Source organism: Ranitomeya variabilis, chromosome 4, assembly GCF_051348905.1.
Source record: "Ranitomeya variabilis isolate aRanVar5 chromosome 4, aRanVar5.hap1, whole genome shotgun sequence".
In the NCBI taxonomy this organism is placed as follows: Eukaryota; Metazoa; Chordata; class Amphibia; order Anura; family Dendrobatidae; genus Ranitomeya; species Ranitomeya variabilis.
In genome coordinates, this window is record NC_135235.1 from 680062379 (window position 1) to 680082383 (window position 20005).

At 43.8% G+C, this 20005-nt stretch overlaps 3 protein-coding genes across 4 annotated transcripts in view; 2 read left to right on the forward strand and 1 right to left on the reverse strand.

The window, feature by feature from the left end:
* Positions 1 to 20005, forward strand: part of LOC143766334 (uncharacterized) — a 617908-nt gene that overhangs the window by 311921 nt on the left and 285982 nt on the right.
* The window catches only part of LOC143766330 (uncharacterized), a 1024462-nt gene that overhangs the window by 160896 nt on the left and 843561 nt on the right, over positions 1 to 20005 (reverse strand). The gene's annotated exons all lie outside the window — the stretch shown is intronic.
* LOC143766375 (uncharacterized) overlaps positions 1 to 20005 on the forward strand; it is a 106184-nt gene that overhangs the window by 65960 nt on the left and 20219 nt on the right. Inside the window, exon 7 of the mRNA XM_077254022.1 lies at positions 8703 to 9663. Coding sequence (XP_077110137.1) covers positions 8703 to 9663 — 961 coding nt within the window. The remainder of the gene's footprint in view (positions 1 to 8702; positions 9664 to 20005) is intronic.

Below are 20005 nucleotides of genomic sequence, written 5' to 3' on the forward strand. Positions count from 1 at the left end.
GAAAGCAGTGAATATTCATTGCTTTAGGTAGCGTACACCTGTCAGTTGCAGGAAGCCAGCGGCTGCGGCGAACACTGTGCTCGCTATTAAAGAGAAATGAATATTCACCCCTTTCCACTCCCATGGTCGTGGAGAATGGAGTGAATATTCATTTCTTTTTAGCAGCGGGCACTGGTGTTAGCCGCATCAGCCGGTTTCTGTCTTCTGTGACCCGCAGCTCCACCTCCTTATCACAGCCAGAGCAGGTACATCCGGACTATATGATCCCCCCCCCCCCCCCCATTTTCCGCTGCATTTTTGAGAAATTGCGTCTTATAGTCTGAAAAATACAGTTGTTTCCTTTCTTCAATTTTCAAAATGAAAGGATCACAAACAGAGTAATTAAAAAAGAAAATAAACAAACCTATAATTCCCCAACTCCCCACCCTCCACCCAGACATGCAGGCTATACCATTTATATTTCCATTGTTTGCTTCTATCCTATCATTCTCTTGACCATAGTGCTACTGCTTTTAGTCTCCCCAGAATTTCTTTGAATCCTCTGTATAACGTAGATATACTGTGTGTGACCGATCGGCCTAATAATAGAGTATCCATTGCGCTTCCTTTCGTTTCTTCCCTTACAGTTATCAGATTTGCCATAATCATTCCTCTGATTTGTTCAAATTGTAGAAATTATTGTTTACTTAATGTAAATTTTGACACAATCTGTTCTCTAGTCAACCACCTACTCTCTTCCTCGTACAATAAATTAGCTATTTTGAGTATCCTCTTCAGCTTCCATTCCGGGAATAATTTGTTCTCCCCTAATTGCCATAACGCTTGATTACCCCACAAGGGCAAATCCATGAGGTCTGTAATTTTTATCGTAGGTACACTTCAACTATGAGAGACAGAATTTAAAAAAATCCAGAAAAATCACATTGTATGATTTTTACATAATTAAGTTGCATTTTATTGCATTAAATAAGTATTTGATACAATAGAAAAACATAACTTAATATTTGGTACAGAAACCTGTGTTACAATTACAGAGGTCAGTTACAGAGACCTCTCCATTCTTAGTAGGTGAGAAAACTTGCAAAATCGTCAGTGTATCAAATACTTTTTTCCCCAGTGTATTCACGCCCGCAGGAGACGTGTTGACATGGCTTGAGTCCTAGTTTCATGGATTCACTCCACGTCTTAAATTCCATTATATTTTCAATCCTAAGAAATTCTGATTTCTGCACAATCTCTCCTGAAATGGGGGGCACTAATACTTTCTCTACTCAACTGGTTAGAACTAATAGTAGCTTCAATGGTTCACCATAAATGATTGCAGCTCCTTGTTGGGTATGTAACATTTTTTTTTGTATTCTATACCTATTTGTTTACAGTTTTTAATTTCTTATGATTTGTGTTGGGATTAGCCTGCCTCTCTTATGTGAGTCTGCTATCACTCTCGAACATAAATATGTCCGGCGGACAACAGCATATAAGTACAAAGTGATGGAAAAGGGAGAGGAAGGCCCTAACATTCAAGAGCATGGGATGGGACACCTCCTGACACCAACCTGTGCCTGTCCCTAAGCCTCCCTAATGCCCTATGCGGGTCTTTCCCTCCCTCCCTGCCACATGCTTATTTCCTCCTGACTGTCACCTCTACTAACCCAGGCTAGTGCACTGGCCGGCAAGGTTGCTAGCCTCGCCACTGCAGATGTTATAAAATAGGGGGACACAAACAAGGGACAGACATAATGGATACTACTCAGCTTAGAGTCTGCTGTGCTAAGCTCCACAGTAGCAGAGTAAACGGCACCAGGATAACAGAACTCCAACAGCAGCAATACCACTGGCAGCGGCAATCTTCACACACCTAGCTTGTCTGCCTAGAAGAAAACTCTATAACCAATGATCAGCTGATCTTTCATGCAACTATTTAAATGGAGTTGGGAATGGTTACCAACCAACATCAGCTGATGAGCCTAAAATAAACTGCCAGCAAGAGATGGATATTATCTCTTGTTGGACCAAAGAAAAAAAAAACATTTAAATTCCAGCAGACCCAGAGCTGCCACGAATCCCTTAAGAATTTGGGACATTTTCCACTCCCAGGCAGTTCTTTAAAAGAAGGTTTTCACTGTCTCCTCCAAATGCCTGAGATCTAAACTTACTAGCTGTTTGGTGGTGTGAGATGTTAAGAGTCGCCAAGTAGCTGGGTCACAACCGGGAGGGCAGAGAAAATACAAAATCAGAAGATACAACAGTAGTCATTAAATAGGCCAGGTTCACTACAGAAAACAAATACACAAGCCAGCAGCTGAGCAGAGGACTGAACCAGAGGAGAACAAGGCTGTATCTGGCAGCTTCCAGCAATATGCTTCGAGTTTTAGTGGGGTATGATGCTTTCAAATTGGCTGAAGTAAAGAGTAGATTACTTCGGCTGGATAGCACATACATCTATGCTGTCACACTGGATGGTACTACATGTCCCAGGCACCTTAATCTTAATGGCTAGACAGAGCCTGCACTGACAAGAGCTTTTGGTTCCGATGTCTCCTACATCACAAGTGCTGCCTGCAGAATGAATAAGGCGGTGCCTGATGACAGAAGCAGACGTCGAAGGAGCAAGTCCCAGAGAAAATGGGACACACCATTTGAAAAAGCCCTAGTGTGACAAAATGTCAGAACATCAAAACAATTGAAATCCCCATAAAGTGACTCCATTTTGGAAATTATAACCCACAGTGAATTAATCTATAGGAGTAGTGACTATTTTGACTCCACAAGCATTTTCCGAAAACTAGCACGCAGTGGATGTGTAGATGTGTTTGATCTCGTTTCTCACTCAGCACAATATATCTCGCTTCTGATCCTTTCTTAGGGCAACGCCGCTATGCTGAGCAGGCACGGTCCCGTGACGTTCTTTCTCGTTGCGAGACCTCTGTCAGGGTCCCAAACCTGACAGGGACCCTACCGAATCTTCCCCCACAACACTCTCTGCCACAAGGTGTTGCCTAGTTCCAACCCAGTCAGCTTTCTGTCTAACTTCCTGCCTGACCCCCAGTTTACCCACACGGTGAGGAGTGGCCTAATAAATAGCACCCTTAGCTCCCCCTGGAGGCCCGACTGTGAAATGTATTGGTGTATGTGATACCTGGTCAGATGAACTCCTTCAGTGCCATCAGACGTACCATAGCCCCCCTTAGCGGCGGAGCCACAGTACTGCAATGACCAGGCAGGACTCTGGGGCGCTGCACTTCCCCCCCCCGGTTAAATCCAGTACTCCTGGACTGGGAAGAAAACAACAATACATGTCAGCAAAAAGACATACAATTTTTGTGAGTGCATTAACAATAAGCATATTTGAACAGAGCTTCCCTTTATGGGAGGTGAGGACACTTGAACGTTACAAACATGGTTAAATACTTTTAAATAACTTTTCTTACCCAACCGGGTATTCTACTAAGTGCAAAAATTTTTAAACATTAATTCAACATTGCCTTTAAGGATGTACACTCTAAATCCACTAAAGACCTTCTTATAACACATTATAAGGCTTAAGCAACTGTGCTACATTCTCCTACTTTACGTCTGCAGGACCGCCTGTCCTAACGGCTCCAGACCTACTGCCTCTCCTTTCTATTACAGGACCGCTCCTTTCCGCCCGAGCCTACTGTCCTTCCACTACTATACACAGTATAGAACATGTTTTTCTTGCAGTTTGAGATTACTGAGCCATCTCTATATGGCTCCTAAGAGGACTCACCACTAACCCCTACGGGTTCACTTCATGTCCTCATCCTTCTATTAACATTATTGAACATTTCTTACAATCATCTAATTGGTTACATTTAACTTTCACATATCAACATCATCAATACTTCTTCTTTCAAAGCATCATCATTCCTTAAGTGCTATCGATGAACATCCCCTTTAAGAGGGGACCAAGTCTCTATGAGGTAGTGCAACTTTTCAAGCTGCAAGTCCGTATGCAGCAAGGACTCCAGTGCAAGTTCCAAGAACCGTATCTTCGCAAAGAGTCCTTTTCCTTATGTAAAACCAGTAGAAAGCACCTTTAACCCCTTCCCGACATGTGACGGTATAGTACGTCACATGTCGGGACCCCCGCTTTGATGTGCGCTCCGGCGGTGAGCGCACATCAAAGTCGCGACATGTCAGCTGTTTTTTACAGCTGACATGTGCGCGCAATAGCGGCGGGTGAAATCGCGATCACCCGCCGCTATTAACTAGTTAAATGCCGCTGTCAAACGCAGACAGCGGCATTTAACTACCGCATCCGGCCGTGCGGCCGGATATGAGCGCATCGCCGACCCCCGTCACATGATCGGGGGTCGGCGATGCTCCTCCATTGTAACCATAGAGGTCCTTGAGACCTCTATGGTTACTGATTGCCGGTGGCTGTGAGCGTCCCCCTGTGGTCGGCGCTCACAGCACACCTGCATTTTAGCTACATAACAGCGATCTGATGATCGCTGTTATGTAGCAGAGCCGATCGGGCTGTGCCTGCTCCTAGCCTCTTATGGAGGCTATAGAAGCATGGCAAAAGTAAAAAAAAAAAAGTTTTTAAAAATGTGAAAAAAATAAAAAAAATATAAAAGTTTAAATCACCCCCCTTTCGCCCCAATCAAAATAAATCAATAAAAAAAACCCCCAACCTACACATATTTGGTATCGCCGCGTTCAGAATCGCCCGATCTATCAATAAAAAAAAAGCATTAACCTGATCGCTAAATGGCGTAATGAGAAAAAAATTTGAAACGCCAGATTTACGTTTTTTTGGTCGCCACGACATTGCATTAAAATACAATAACGGGCGATCAAAAGAACGTATCTACACCAAGATGCTATCATTAAAAACGCCAGCTCGGCACGCAAAAAATAAGCCCTCACCTGACCCCAGATCACGAAAAATGGAGACGCTACGAGTATCGGAAAATGGCGCAATTTTGTTTTGTTTTGTTTTTTGCAAAGTTTGGAATTTTTTTTCACCACTTAGGTGAAAAATAACCTAGTCATGTTAGGTGTCTATGAACTTGTAGTGACCTGGAGAATCATAATGGCAGGTCAGTTTTAGCATTTAGTGAACCTAGCAAAATAGGCAAGCAAAAAACAAGTGTGGGATTGCACTTTTTTTGCAATTTCACTGCACTTGGAATTTTTTTCCCGTTTTCTAGTACACGACATGCTAAAACCAATGATGTCGTTCAAAAGTACAACTCGTCCCGCAAAAAATAAGCCCTCACATGGCCAAATTGACGGAAAAATAAAAAAGTTATGGCTCTGGGAAGGAGGGGAGCGAAAAACGAAAACGGAAAAAGCTCCGGGGGTGAAGGGGTTAAGAAGGTGCAAACTATATACAAGAAGTTTGTATAATGCATTGTTCACGATTCCAGCAGTTTCTTAGTAACGGAGCAAAAGGTAGAAAAACACAACCAAAAAGCAATAGGGATCCCGGATCAACAAAGGGATCCCTTTAAGAGTTAACCCTGGACGGGTTTTAGCAGTAAAACAGCAGGAAACAAACAGGTAACTATTTACAGTTTCAGGTTTCCGAGGTTTAGTTGGACGGCTTCCAGGGCTGCACCTGGCACTTAACCCTTCTTGGCCTGGGAAAAGTGAGGTCCAGGGTTATACCCAGTGCTGGACAAACGCCGTTAATCCGTCTTGCATGTACGGTTAAATTGTGCGCAGCGGTGGAGGTCTGCGCAGCTTGAGTATGGGCATTTGCTGCAGCAGAGGTAGCGGCTGCTGCAAGATCAGTCACTGGAATGGAGTCAGCAGTTGTGGCACTAGCAGTCACTGGAGTGGTGTCGGTTGTCAGGGCAGGGTCGTCCTTCATACCTGCTTCAGATGCGGTCCCTCCGGTGCCGGTCTGCTCTGTCTCCACTGGGGTCTGGAACGCTGGTTGCGGGGCCTTGTGCTGCGACGTTATCTCCGTTTGCAGCACCTCGCTTTCCGGCAGGGCCTTGCTTTCTGGCTTCGGAGCGCTGGAACTTCTTTCTTGCTCCGGACCAGATGAGGCTGCCGACAGACGTCTGGCGAGGCTCCCGACGATGGTCTTCTTCCACCCGGCCTCAGTGCTCAGCTGCGTCTGCAGGAGTTGGTGGGCCAGCTCATCCGCTCCGGCCTGCAGGAGGTCAGCGTCAACTGCGGAGGTCTGGCTGCGGTGCCTCTCCGGGTAGCTGGGGGAGTCCTCGGCTCCGACCCCACGCTCCGGCTCCAGGCGGCTGGCCATGGCGTCCTCCATGTCGCTGACTTCTTCTTCCTGGTCCTTTTCCCGCTCTCTCCTTCGTGGGCGGTTTCGTTTTCGTTGTCTCTGCCCACCATTGAGGATCAGGAGGCGGATCTCGGCTGCTGACGGACACGTCCTCAAGGGGCCGAGATATTTAGACTGGGCGGCCATTGTCTTTCGCGCTCTTCAGCTTGTTCACGCCCACTTCCACGCCCTTCTTCTTCTCCTGCGCTCTCCTTAGCGCTGTAATGGCGGCGACTTTTGGCGGGAACTTTTGGCGGTAAATGGCAACACACAGTCTTTGCAATAAAGTACAGTCCAAGCACAGTAAATCACAGTTCCAAGGCACACATGACCCGATTCTTCAGGCTTAAGTAGATCCTGTTCGTGACGCCAAGTTGTAGCGCCCCCACTGCCGCAGGGCCGAGGGGTGCCCGGTACCGGGCCTCTGAGTCTCTGCTCTGGGGTTGTCACGGTGGCTAGGCCCGGTCCGTGACCCTGCTGAGGGGCGTACAGTAAATAATAGATGTGGATGGTGGTGGTGGTGCGGTGCAGTAAATAACGAGGACACCAGGTTGCAGTCTCTTTACCTCTTTACTGAAGGTCTCTGGGTCCTCAGTCCGGAATACGGTTCACCAGGCTGCGCAAGTCCGGCCGGTCCGATGGCACCTCCAGAGTTCCCTTCACAGGTGGAAATCTGTGCCTTCCTGCTTGCGCTATGTGTTGTGGTCCTCCCCTGCTGTGCTTACGGGATAGTCCCCACAACTGTTGTGTCTGTTTCTCGTGTTCCCTCACAACAACTCGATTAGATGATGTTCTGCTAATCCTCCGTCCCTCCCGGTGTTATGGTTGGGACGCACCCGTATGACGGGTAGGCTCGGAGCTCTTCCGGGACCCTAGAGTCGCCCCTCTCCATAGGTTGCCCCCCAAGTCTGCATAGGTGATTTAGGTGAGACAGCCCGCCTATGACTGACTGTCCTGCCGTTGGTTTGAAGTATTGCCTGAAGCTGAATATAGTAATACTCCCTCGGTGTTCCGGCCGCTGGTTGTGCGCCTCAGTAGAATGTTGCCTCGGTCTTACAGCACGACTCCTACTGGTATTCTCCTTCTTGCTTTGATCTCGTTTCTCACTCAGCACAATATATCTCGCTTCTGATCCTTTCTTAGGGCAACGCCGCTATGCTGAGCAGGCACGGTCCCGTGACGTTCTTTCTTGTTGCCAGGCCTCTGTCAGGGTCCCAAACCTGACAGGGACCCTACCGAATCTTCCCCCACAACACCCTCTGCCACAAGGTGTTGCCTGGTTCCAACCCAGTCAGCTTTCTGAACTAACTTCCTGCCTGACCCCCAGTTTACCCACACGGTGAGGAGTGGCCTAATAAATAGCACCCTTAGCTCCCCCTGGAGGCCCGACTGTGAAATGTATTGGTGTATGTGATACCTGGTCAGATGAACTCCTTCAGTGCCATCAGACGTACCATAGCCCCCCTTAGCGGCGAAGCCACAGTACTGCAACGACCAGGACTCTGGGGCGCTGCAGATGTTTGAGTGAAAATTGCATATCTGACATTTTATTACTCAACACATAGTTCCCAGAATGTGCTTCAGGAGACACACACACACTGGAAATTAAGTGGGTTCTTCCCACTATAATAATGCCAAAAACATGGATGCTAAATGTGGTTTGGACACACTGCAAGGCTCTGAAGCAAGGAGGATATTTGACTTAAGGAGAGCGGATATTGCTGAATTGGTTTATGGAAGTCATGTTGCTTTTCAATAGCCTTTGAGCCACTACTAACGTGGAAACCTCTGTTTTTCCATTGAAAAATGATGGACCTGAGTAGGGACTTGTTTTTTCTGTGATGAGTAGAATTTTTTTATTGGCATAATTGTCACCTACTAATGATGAGCGAATATACTCGTTACTCGAGATTTCTTGAGCATGCTCGGGGGTCCTCCGAGTATTTTTTAGTGCTCGGAGATTTAGTTTTTCTTGCCGCAGCTGAATGATTTACATCTGTTAGCCAACATAAGTACATGTGGGGATTCCCTAGCAACCAGGCAACCCCCACATGTACTTATGCTGGCTAATAGATTTAAATCATTCAGCTGCGGCAAGAAAAACTAAATCTCCGAGCACTAAAAAATACTCTGAGGACCCCCGAGCATGCTCGAGAAATCTCGAGTAACGAGTATATTCGCTCATCACTATCACCTACATAACATTGATGGCTTTTTATTCCATATTTGGAAGGCAGAATGAACAAACTGTTGATCACCACGCTCTACTAGTTCATTTTATGAGGTTTTCAATTAGACTGTGAACTGTCATTGTTTTAGTGAATAATTCAATATTATTACATAACTTGCCATTTTACAGACTGTTTAAGTAGAAATGTTCAAAAATATAAATTTCAAGGATATTTTATTCAAAAGTAATAATTGGTTTTCTGCTTGGCAGATAACTGTACCAAATCAGAGGGACAGCTGACATCTTCAATTTTTAAATCAGAGATCCCACAGGATACAATTGAAGTGAATGCCAATACTCCAGATATACCATCATCCCTTCACAGCAAAGATCTACCATCTGATCCTTTGAAACAGATTAAGTCTTCTTATTCATTACCGACTGCTAAGGAAAATCAAAGTCACAAAATAAGCGTTATACTAACTGCTCGTAAAAGAAAGAAGACATTTTCTCGTTCAGAATATGGAAATAGTTTTTCCATTGAAAAATCTTTTCTTAAACATCAAAAAATGCACACAGCAGAGAATAGATTTTCTTGTTCCAAGTGTGGGAAATGTTTTAACAAGAAATCAAATCTTGTTAGTCACCATAGAACTCACACGGGGGAGAAGCCATTTTCATGTTTACAATGTGGGAAATGTTTTAACCAGAAATCAATTCTTATTAGTCACCAGAGAACCCACACAGGGGAGAAGCCTTTTTCATGTTCAGAATGTGAGAAATGTTTTAACCAGAAATCAATTCTTATTAGTCACCAGAGAACCCACACAGGGGAGAAGCCGTTTTCATGTTCAGAATGTGAGAAATGTTTTAACCAGAAATCAGATTTTGTTCAACATCAGAGAACTCACACAGGGGAGAAGCCTTTTTCTTGTGCAGAATGTGGGAAATGTTTTAACCGGAAACAGCATCTTGATAGACACCAGAGAACCCACACAGGGGAGAAGCCTTTTTCATGTTCAGAATGTGAGAAATGTTTTAACCAGAAATCAGCTTTTGTTCAACATCAGAGAATTCACACAGGGGAGAAACCTTTTTCCTGTTCAGAATGTGGGAAATATTTTACACACAATTCAACTTTTAGTAAGCACCAGAGAACCCACACAGGGGAGAAGCCTTATTGCTGTTCAGAATGTGGGAAATGTTTTAAACATAAATCAAGTTTGGTTAAGCACCAGAGAACTCACACAGGGGAGAAGCCTTTTCCTGTTCAGAATGTGGAAAGTGTTTTGTGAAGAAATCTCTTTCTATTCTTAGCCACCAAAGAATTCAAATCAAATTTTATTAACCACCAGAGAACCCACACAGGGGAGAAGCCTTATTGCTGTTCAGAATGTGGGAAATGTTTTAAACAGAAATCAAGTTTGGTTAAGCACCAGAGAATTCACACAGGGGGAGAATCCTTTTTCATGTTCAGAATGTTGAATATGTTTTAACTGAAAATTTGTGTTTTCTTAAAAAGGTTGTCCACTACTAGGACAACTCCTTGTCATTCTTCATGTTTGGCCTCGTTAAAACAAAAACACTCAAACTCACTTTCCTTGCTAGTGCCATTCCAGCAGTGTCAGTACTTGCATTCCCGAGGCTCACATGAGGTTGCTCATGAGGCTTCACTCTCCTCTTCTTTAGAAGTATTGAGCATCAACAGGAAGCCAGGGCCCGGCAGCTCTCTACCTACTTTCTGATGTTCGATTTGTCCCAATGTAGGGACAGTGATGCCAGCGCTGATCGGGCACAGCGCATATGTGACGTAACAAGCTTACATGAGTTCCGGGAACACAAGTGCCAACATCGCTGGAATGGCACCAGCATGGGAGTTTTGTATAAGTGTTTTTATTTTAACAGAACCACTCATGAGGAATGATGAGGGGTTTGTCCAAGTTGTGGACAGCTTCTTTAAACATGAAAAATCCCATATAATATCTAGAATGTGAAAAATGAATTACTGGAAAATAGTGTTTTGTTGACCAACAAAAGTAACTCAGACAGAGAAGAAACTATTTGTTATTGACAAATTGTACAAAGTCCTATAACAGACAGACGTATAATTAAATAGAAAATTGAAATTACTTTTGAATTTGCCATATTTTTTGTACTATAAGACACAATTTTAGAAAGAAAAAAAAATCTTGCTAATAAGTCAGTGTGCCTTATAGACTGGAGGCAGCTTTCTGTGACAGATAAGAATGCTGAGACGGTGTCCTTCCTGATCACTGAGAGAACAGCACTCTCTACTCTTGCCCCATACTAATCTAACTGGTGCAGAGCAGGAGAGTAAGGTCCCTCACAAAGGCTGCATGTTTTAAGGCTGGTTTCACACTTGCGTTTCGTTGTGCTGCGGATGGCAGCGTACTTCCTCCTTGCGTCCTCCGTGAAGCTCTGCTTACTGCCATTTCCCTGCATACCGATGTTTAATATTGGGTACGCAGGGACATGCGGATGTGTCCGCTTGCGTTCCCGTGCAGTCGCCGCACACCTCAAATCGTTGAATGCGGACACATCCGCATACAACGCATGTCCCTGCATACCCAATATTAAAGATAGGTACGCAGGGAAACGCAGGACGATGGTGGCAGTAGACGGAGTTTCACGAAGGAAGCAAGGAGGAAGTACGCTGCCATCCGCAGCGCAACGAAACGCAAGTGTGAAACTAGCCCAAGTGAGCAGCTGAAGCACCTTCCACTTGACTAGATCAAAGACCTTTCCGATCATGTAATCAATCACATGACCTGTAAGGAACTGCAAAATGGGGTAATGTATATAGAGCTCCTGCAAAAATTTAGAGACCACCACATCAAAACCCTGTCATGGGCAGCCCAATCTCCAGACCTAAACCTCATTGAAAACCTCTAGAATGTAATCAAGAAGATGATAGTCACAAGCCATCAAACAAAGAAAAACTGCTTACATTTTTGTGCCGAAAGCAGTGTGAAAGACTGGTGGAAAGCATGCCAAGACGCATGAAAGCTGTGATTAAAAATCATGTTTATTCCACAAAATATTGATTTCTGAACTCTTCCTGAGTTAAAACATTAGTATTGTTGTTTCTAAATGATTATGAACTTGTTCTCTTTGCATAATTTAAGGTCTGAAAGCCCTTTTTTTTTTTTTTTTTTTTTTTTTTTTTTTAATTTTGACCATTTCTCCTTTTCACAAAAAAAATAAAAAATTTATTCCTTGGAAATTTGGAGACATGTTGTCAGAAGTTTATAGAATAAATGAACAATTTACATTTTACTCAAAAATACACCTATAAAGAGAAAAATCAGTCAAACTGAACATTTTGCAGTGGTCTCTTAATTTTTGCCAGAGCTGATCAGTATGTGTATGAAAATGTGCATAGGTAGTAGAGCTGTGTGTGTAAATGTGCGTATGAAGCAGAGCTGTAAGTGCATGTTATATATATAATCAGAGCTCTGTATATATATAAATGTGCATTTATAGCATAGCTGTGTGTATGTAAATGTGTGTATGTAGCAGAGCTGAGTGTGCGTGCGCTGTCCATGAAGCAGCGTTGTGTGTGTGTGTGTGTGTGTGTGTGTGTATGTATATATATGTGTCCTGTGTGAAAAAGTGATTACCCCTAAACATAATAACTGGTTGGGCCACCCTCAGCAGCAGAAACTGCAATCAATCATTTGCGTTAACTGGCAATGAGTATTTTACAATGCTCTGGAGGAATTTTGACCCTCTCGTCTTTGCAGAATTGTTGTAAGTCAGCCGCATTGGAGGGTTTCAGAGCATGAAGCTCATTTTTAAAGGTCATGCCACAGCATCTCAATCGCATTAAGGTCAGGACTTTGACTAGACCACTCCAAAGACAATTTTGTTTTTCTTAAGCCATTCAGAGATGGATTTACTGGTGTGTGTTGGATCATTGTCCTGCTGCATAACCCAAGTGTGCTTCAATTTGTGGTGACGAACAGACAGCAGAACATTCTCCTTCAGGACAGTAGTATTCATGGCTTAATTTACCACAGCAAGTCTTCCAGGTCTGAAAGCAGTAAAACAGCCCCAGACCATCACAATACCACCACCGTATTTTACTGTTGGTATGATGTTCCTTTTCTGAAATTCTGTGTTGCTTCTATGCCAGATGTAATGGAGCATGCACATCTTTCTTTGCAGCATCAATGCATTTCCACTCAGGTACTGCAGAGCAACATCCTTCCATGTATCATACCCCTCTTTACCAGTTAAGGTTTAAGTGACACCTGAAAAGATTCTCAAATGTTGATAGGTCTCCTGGCTACAACGTAGCAAACTGGGTGACTAACTTCTCCATGGCTGCCACCACAACAACTACAGCGTCAGTTTCTTCAGGCTTGTCCTGAGCAGGGGTGGGAGGTGAACTTCCACTAGACTTTCTGGGCTGTGTCCTTGACTCTAGACATGATGACTGTTGCAGGCCTATCAAGCCAGGTGATCTTACACAGCTGCCCATGTTTTAAAGGCACAGTAACGGCTACTGAGAAGTACTCCTGTGCTAAGATCCTTTCCATAGTAATCAGAGCTGCTGATGATTGCCCCCCTCTTTCCATCGGATCAACCATTTGGGGGATAACATCTTCCTCGAAGTGCTCCACACTCTGTAGCACCTCTTCATCAGATGCATGAGTGAGTTCACCACATACTGCAAAACTGCGTTCCGTTGCCACGCTCATTTCCCCACACCACATGAACACTTGTGCTTCAGTTAAAATTTCCATAATGACGTTACCTGTAAACTGTCCCTTCACTGTAACACACCCTTGAGCCGCCTTTGAGGGTAGGGTGTTTGGTAGTTCTCACCTCAATATAGCGCAGTGCCTCCCCCTGAATCTTGCTGGGAGTTGTAGTGGGATGCAGGATGATCTTCCTCTTATGCCAGGGGTCGACTCCAGGAACCCCTGTACACACTCAGTGTATACTCCACAAGGAGATGAGGTTGAAATCTTAAACCGGTTTATTGAGGAGGAAGGTAAATGGTAAGGGGGATGGCAAGTAATAATAAAACAAACAGTATTCACAATTTACACACACAATCGGTTAAGGATTTGCAGTTAACTTGAAAGATAGGGATGACACTTTCCCTTTAAATAGCAACAAACACTCCTAGCTAAAACTGCTTAACTATGAATGGCTGCAGCCTAAGAAAATAACACAGTTCAGTGTTGGGGCCTGGTTGCAGATGATGGAGCTTTTGAAGATTTTGTTGGTGCACATAACATAACAAAACTTACCGTATATACTCGAGTATAAACTGAGAATTTCAGCCCATTTTTTTAGGGTGAAATTGCCCCTCTCGGCTTATACTCGAGTCATACCCAGGGGTCGGCAGAGAAGTTGGAGCAGCAGCTGTGTAATCATATTCATCTGATCTTGGCTCAGTCCCTGTTTCCCCGGCGTCGGCAGCTTCTTTCTGTAGTGAGTGGTCACATGGTACCGCTCATTACAGTAATGAATATGGACCCCACTCCCATAGGGGTGGAGCCGCATATTGATTACTGTAATGAGCAGTACCATGTGACCGCTCACTACAGGAAGAAGTTGCCGGGGAACCAGGGACTGCACCAGGAGCAGGTGAGTATAACGCAGTGCGCGATATTCACCTGCTCCCCGTTCCACGGCCGCCGCTGCGTCTTCCCTGTGCTCTGCACTGACGCACAGGTCAGAGGGCGCAATGACGCGATTAGTGTGCGCATCACCCTCTGCCTGAACAGTCAGTGCAGAGGACGGGGAAGACGCAGTGACGGCGGTGGAACGGGGAGCAGGTTTATATAGCAAGTGCCGGGGGCCTGAGCGACGAGAGGTGAATATGTGATTTCTTTTTTCTTATCGCAGCAACAGCATATGGGGCAAATGTCTTTATGGAGCATCTTATGGGGCCATTATCAACGTTTTTGGAGCTTTATATGGGGCAAATATCTTTATGGAGCATCTTAGGGGGCCATAATCAACGTTTGTGCAGCATTATATGGGGCAAATGTCTGTATAGAGCATCTTATGTGGCCATAATCAATCAATGTTTGTGCAGCTTTATAAGGGGCAAATATCTTTATGGAGCATCTTATGGGGCCATAATCAACGTTTGTGCAGCATTATATGGGACAAATGTCTGTACACTATGTTCCAAATTGTTATGCAAATTACATTTTTATCGGATTTTCCTAAATGATTGGTGCAAATGACAGCCTAATAAAAGTCATCACCCATTAGAGTATACATCGAATTTTATTGAAGAAATCTCCCAATGATAACAGTATAATCTCCAAAATGAATAAAAACTCAAAATGCACTGTTCCAAATTATTAGGCACAGTAGAATTTCTAAACATTTGATATGTTTTAAAGAACTGAAAATGCTCATTTGTGGAATTTGCAGCATTAGGAGGTCACATTCACTGAACAAAAAAAAGCTATTTAACGCTAAAACATCCCAACAGGCCAAGTTACATGTTAACATAGGACCCTTCTTTGATGTCACCTTCACAATTCTTGCATCCATAGAACTTGTGAGTTTTTGGAGAGTTTCTGCTTGTATTTCTTTGCATGAAGTCAGAATAGCCTCCCAGAGCTGCTGTTTTCATGTGAACTGCCTCCCACCCTCATAGATCTTTTGCTTTATGATACTCCAAAGGTTCGCTATAGGGTTGAGGACAGGCGAAGATGGTGGCCACACCATGAGTTTATCTCCTTTTATGCCCATATTAGCCAATGACTCAGAGGTATTCTTTGCAGCATGAGATGGTGCATTGTCATGCATGAAGATGATTTTGCTCCTGAATGCACATTTCTGCTTTTTATACCATGGAGGAAAGTTGTCAGTCAGAAACTCTATATACTTTGCAGAGGTCATTTTCACACCTTCAGGAACCTTAAAGGGCCCCACCAGCTGTTTCTCCATGATTCCGGCCCAAAACATGACTCCTCCACCTCCTTGCTGACGTTGCAGCTTTGTTGGGACATGGTGGCCATCCACCAACCATCCACTACTCCATCCATCTGGACCATCCAGGGTTGCTCAACACTTGTCAGTGAACAAGAGTGTTTGGAAATTAGTCTTCATGTATGTGTGGGCCCAATACAACCATTTCTGCTTGTGAAAACTGTTTAAGGGTGGCCAAGTAGTAGGCTTATGCACCACAGCAAGCCTTTGTAGGAGCCTACACCTTGAGGTTCGAGGGACTCCAGAGGCACCAGCAGCTTCAAATATCTGTTTGCTGCTTTGTAATGGCTTTTTAGCAGCTGCTCTTTTAATCCGATGAACTTGCCTGGCAGAAATCTTCCTCATTATGCCTTTATCAGCACAAACACATTTGTGCTCAGATACAGCCACAAATCTCTTAACAGTACGATGATTACGCTTAAGTTTTTGGGAAATTTCTAATGTTTTCATCCCTTCACCAAGGCATTGCACTATTTGATGCTTTCAGCAGCAGAGAGATCCTTTTTCTTTCCCATGTTACTTGAAAACTGTGACCTGCTTAATAATGTGGAACATCATTTTTAAGAAGTTTTCCTTTAATTAGAATCACCTGGAAAACCAATTATCACATGGGTTTAAGATTGATTTCAGTGATACATTGAGCCCTGAGACACAATACCATCCACGAGTTTATTTGAAAAACAAAAAAATTAAATCTTTATGACACTTAAATCCAATTTGCATAATAATTTGGAACACAGTGTATAGAGCATCTTATGTGGCCATAATCAATCAATCAATGTTTGTGCAGCTTTATAAGGGGCAAATATCTTTATGGAGCATCTTATGGGGCCATAATCAACGTTTGTGCAGCATTATATGGGGCAAATGTCTGTATAGAGCATCTTATGTGGCCATAATCCGCATTTGTGCAGCATTATATGGGGCAAATGTCTGTATGGAGCATCTTATGGGGCCATAATCCGCATTTGTGCAGCATTGTATTGAGCATATTTTAATATGGAGCATCTTATGGGGCCCATCATAAACTTTATGGAGCATTATATGGGGCTCCTGATTCAATATAGATATTCAAAAACACTTAACCTACTGATGTCTCAATTAATTTTACTTTTATTGGTATCTATTTGTATTTTTCGCCCTAGGCTTATACTCGAGTCAATAAAGGGAACCTGTCACCCCCATTCCCCCCCCACAGGCGTTTTTAACTGAAAGAGCCACCTTGTGCAGCAGTAATGCTGCATTCTGACAAGGTGGCTCTTTTAGTTCTGGGTGCTGTAACTGCCGAAATAATCCGTTTTGTAATTTGTCCTAAATACCTTTCTTCAGTCCTGGAGGCAGGCCTCCCCCCCCCCCCCCGCTGCAGGCGCCAGGTTCCCCTTAAGTTTTCCCAGCTTTTTGTGGCAAAATTAGGGGTCTCGGCTTTTACTCGGGCCGGCTTATACTCGAGAATATACAGTAAGTTTTTATATATAAATAAATAAATATTATATATATAAAATCTGTCCACAGTGGAACCACAATCCCCAGCAATCTACTCACTCTTTGAAATAGCTGTTTTGTAGTAACACCGTATTCCAGCCTTGAGCTTCAGGATCCACTCCCTTAGAAATGGCAGGCTGAATTCTCCTTCTTTCTGTGAAGCCAGGGGGGGGAGAGCATTCCCGGACCATCTGGCTAGTCTGAGGTTCTGTTGTAATTACCCAGGGATTAGAAAAAACATCAGTCTGCACACTGGGCTCTGCTGTTTTGGTGTTCTGGTCTCTCCTCAGTAATGGCTGACGCACTCATCCCTATCCTGGTATGCATGGCCCCATCCTTATCCTGGTATAATTTCCCCAATCCTGGTATGCATTGCCCCCTCATCTCTATCCTGATATGCAGGGACCCATCTCCATCCTGGTATGCATGGGCCTATCCTTATCCTGGTATGATTAGCCCCCGTCCTGGTATGCATGGCCCCCTCATAGTGTTATTCATGGCCCTCTCATCCCTACCCTGGTATGCATGGACCTATCTATCGTGGTATGCAGGGCCCCCATCTCTGTCCTAGTATGCATGGCTCCATCTTTATCCTGGTATGCAGGGCCCCCATCTCTGTCCTAGTATGCCTGGCCATATCCTTATCCTGGTGTGATTGGCCCCATCTCCATCCTGTTATGTATGGCCTCATCAGAAAAACATTTAAAAAACCTATAAACCATTATACTTAACTTCATGCACACCCTCTCAGCATCTTGTTCCGATACCAGTAGCTGCTTTATGCTTGTAAGCAGCGCATGGCAATTGCCAGAATACTCACTGCTCTGCATGCCAGGACTATGTGCGTGGAGAGCAGTGAATATTCAGTGCTCTTTAGTAGCAAGCACAGTGGTAGCCGAAGCTTCCAGGCTTTCACGTGTGCTGCTGCTGATGAAAAATGAATATTCACTCCATTCCACGCCCATGGGTATGGAAAGCAGTGAATATTCATTGCTTTAAGTAGCGTACACCTGTCAGTTGCAGGAAGCCAGCGGCTGCGGCGAACACTGTGCTCGCTATTAAAGAGAAATGAATATTCACCCCTTTCCACTCCCATGGTCGTGGAGAATGGAGTGAATATTCATTTCTTTTTAGCAGCGGGCACTGGTGTTAGCCGCATCACTTGGTTTCTGTCTTCTGTGACCCGCAGCTCCACCTCCTCATCACAGCCAGAGCAGGTACATCCGGACTATAAGATCCCCCAGCCATTTTCCGCTGCATTTTTGAGAAATTGCGTCTTATAGTCTGAAAAATACAGTTGTTTCCTTTCTTCAATTTTCAAAATGAAAGGATCACAAACAAAGTAATTAAAAAAGAAAATAAACAAACCTATAATTCCCCAACTCCCCACCCTCCACCCAGACATGCAGGCTATACCATTTATATTTCCATTGTTCGCTTCTATCCTATCATTCTCTTGACCATAGTGCTACTGCTTTTAGTCTCCCCAGAATTTCTTTGAATCCTCTGTATAACGTAGATATACTGTGTGTGACCGATCGGCCTAATAATAGAGTATCCATTGCGCTTCCTTTCGTTTCTACCCTTACAGTTATCAGATTTGCCATAATCATTCCTCTGATTTGTTCAAATTGTAGAAATTATTGTTTACTTAATGTAAATTTTGACACAATCTGTTCTCTAGTCAACCACCTACTCTCTTCCTCGTACAATAAATTAGCTATTTTGAGTATCCTCTTCAGCTTCCATTCCGGGAATAATTTGTTCTCCCCTAATTGCCATAACGCTTGATTACCCCACAAGGGCAAATCCATGAGGTCTGTAATTTTTATCGTAGGTACACTTCAACTATGAGAGACAGAATTTAAAAAAATCCAGAAAAATCACATTGTATGATTTTTACATAATTAAGTTGCATTTTATTGCATTAAATAAGTATTTGATACAATAGAAAAACATAACTTAATATTTGGTACAGAAACCTGTGTTACAATTACAGAGGTCAGTTACAGAGACCTCTCCATTCTTAGTAGGTGAGAAAACTTGCAAAATCGTCAGTGTATCAAATACTTTTTTCCCCAGTGTATTCACGCCCGCAGGAGACGTGTTGACATGGCTTGAGTCCTAGTTTCATGGATTCACTCCACGTCTTAAATTCCATTATATTTTCAATCCTAAGAAATTCTGATTTCTGCACAATCTCTCCTGAAATGGGGGGCACTAATACTTTCTCTACTCAACTGGTTAGAACTAATAGTAGCTTCAATGGTTCACCATAAATGATTGCAGCTCCTTGTTGGGTATGTAACATTTTTTTTTGTATTCTATACCTATTTGTTTACAGTTTTTAATTTCTTATGATTTGTGTTGGGATTAGCCTGCCTCTCTTATGTGAGTCTGCTATCACTCTCGAACATAAATATGTCCGGCGGACAACAGCATATAAGTACAAAGTGATGGAAAAGGGAGAGGAAGGCCCTAACATTCAAGAGCATGGGATGGGACACCTCCTGACACCAACCTGTGCCTGTCCCTAAGCCTCCCTAATGCCCTATGCGGGTCTTTCCCTCCCTCCCTGCCACATGCTTATTTCCTCCTGACTGTCACCTCTACTAACCCAGGCTAGTGCACTGGCCGGCAAGGTTGCTAGCCTCGCCACTGCAGATGTTATAAAATAGGGGGACACAAACAAGGGACAGACATAATGGATACTACTCAGCTTAGAGTCTGCTGTGCTAAGCTCCACAGTAGCAGAGTAAACGGCACCAGGATAACAGAACTCCAACAGCAGCAATACCACTGGCAGCGGCAATCTTCACACACCTAGCTTGTCTGCCTAGAAGAAAACTCTATAACCAATGATCAGCTGATCTTTCATGCAACTATTTAAATGGAGTTGGGAATGGTTACCAACCAACATCAGCTGATGAGCCTAAAATAAACTGCCAGCAAGAGATGGATATTATCTCTTGTTGGACCAAAGAAAAAAAAAACATTTAAATTCCAGCAGACCCAGAGCTGCCACGAATCCCTTAAGAATTTGGGACATTTTCCACTCCCAGGCAGTTCTTTAAAAGAAGGTTTTCACTGTCTCCTCCAAATGC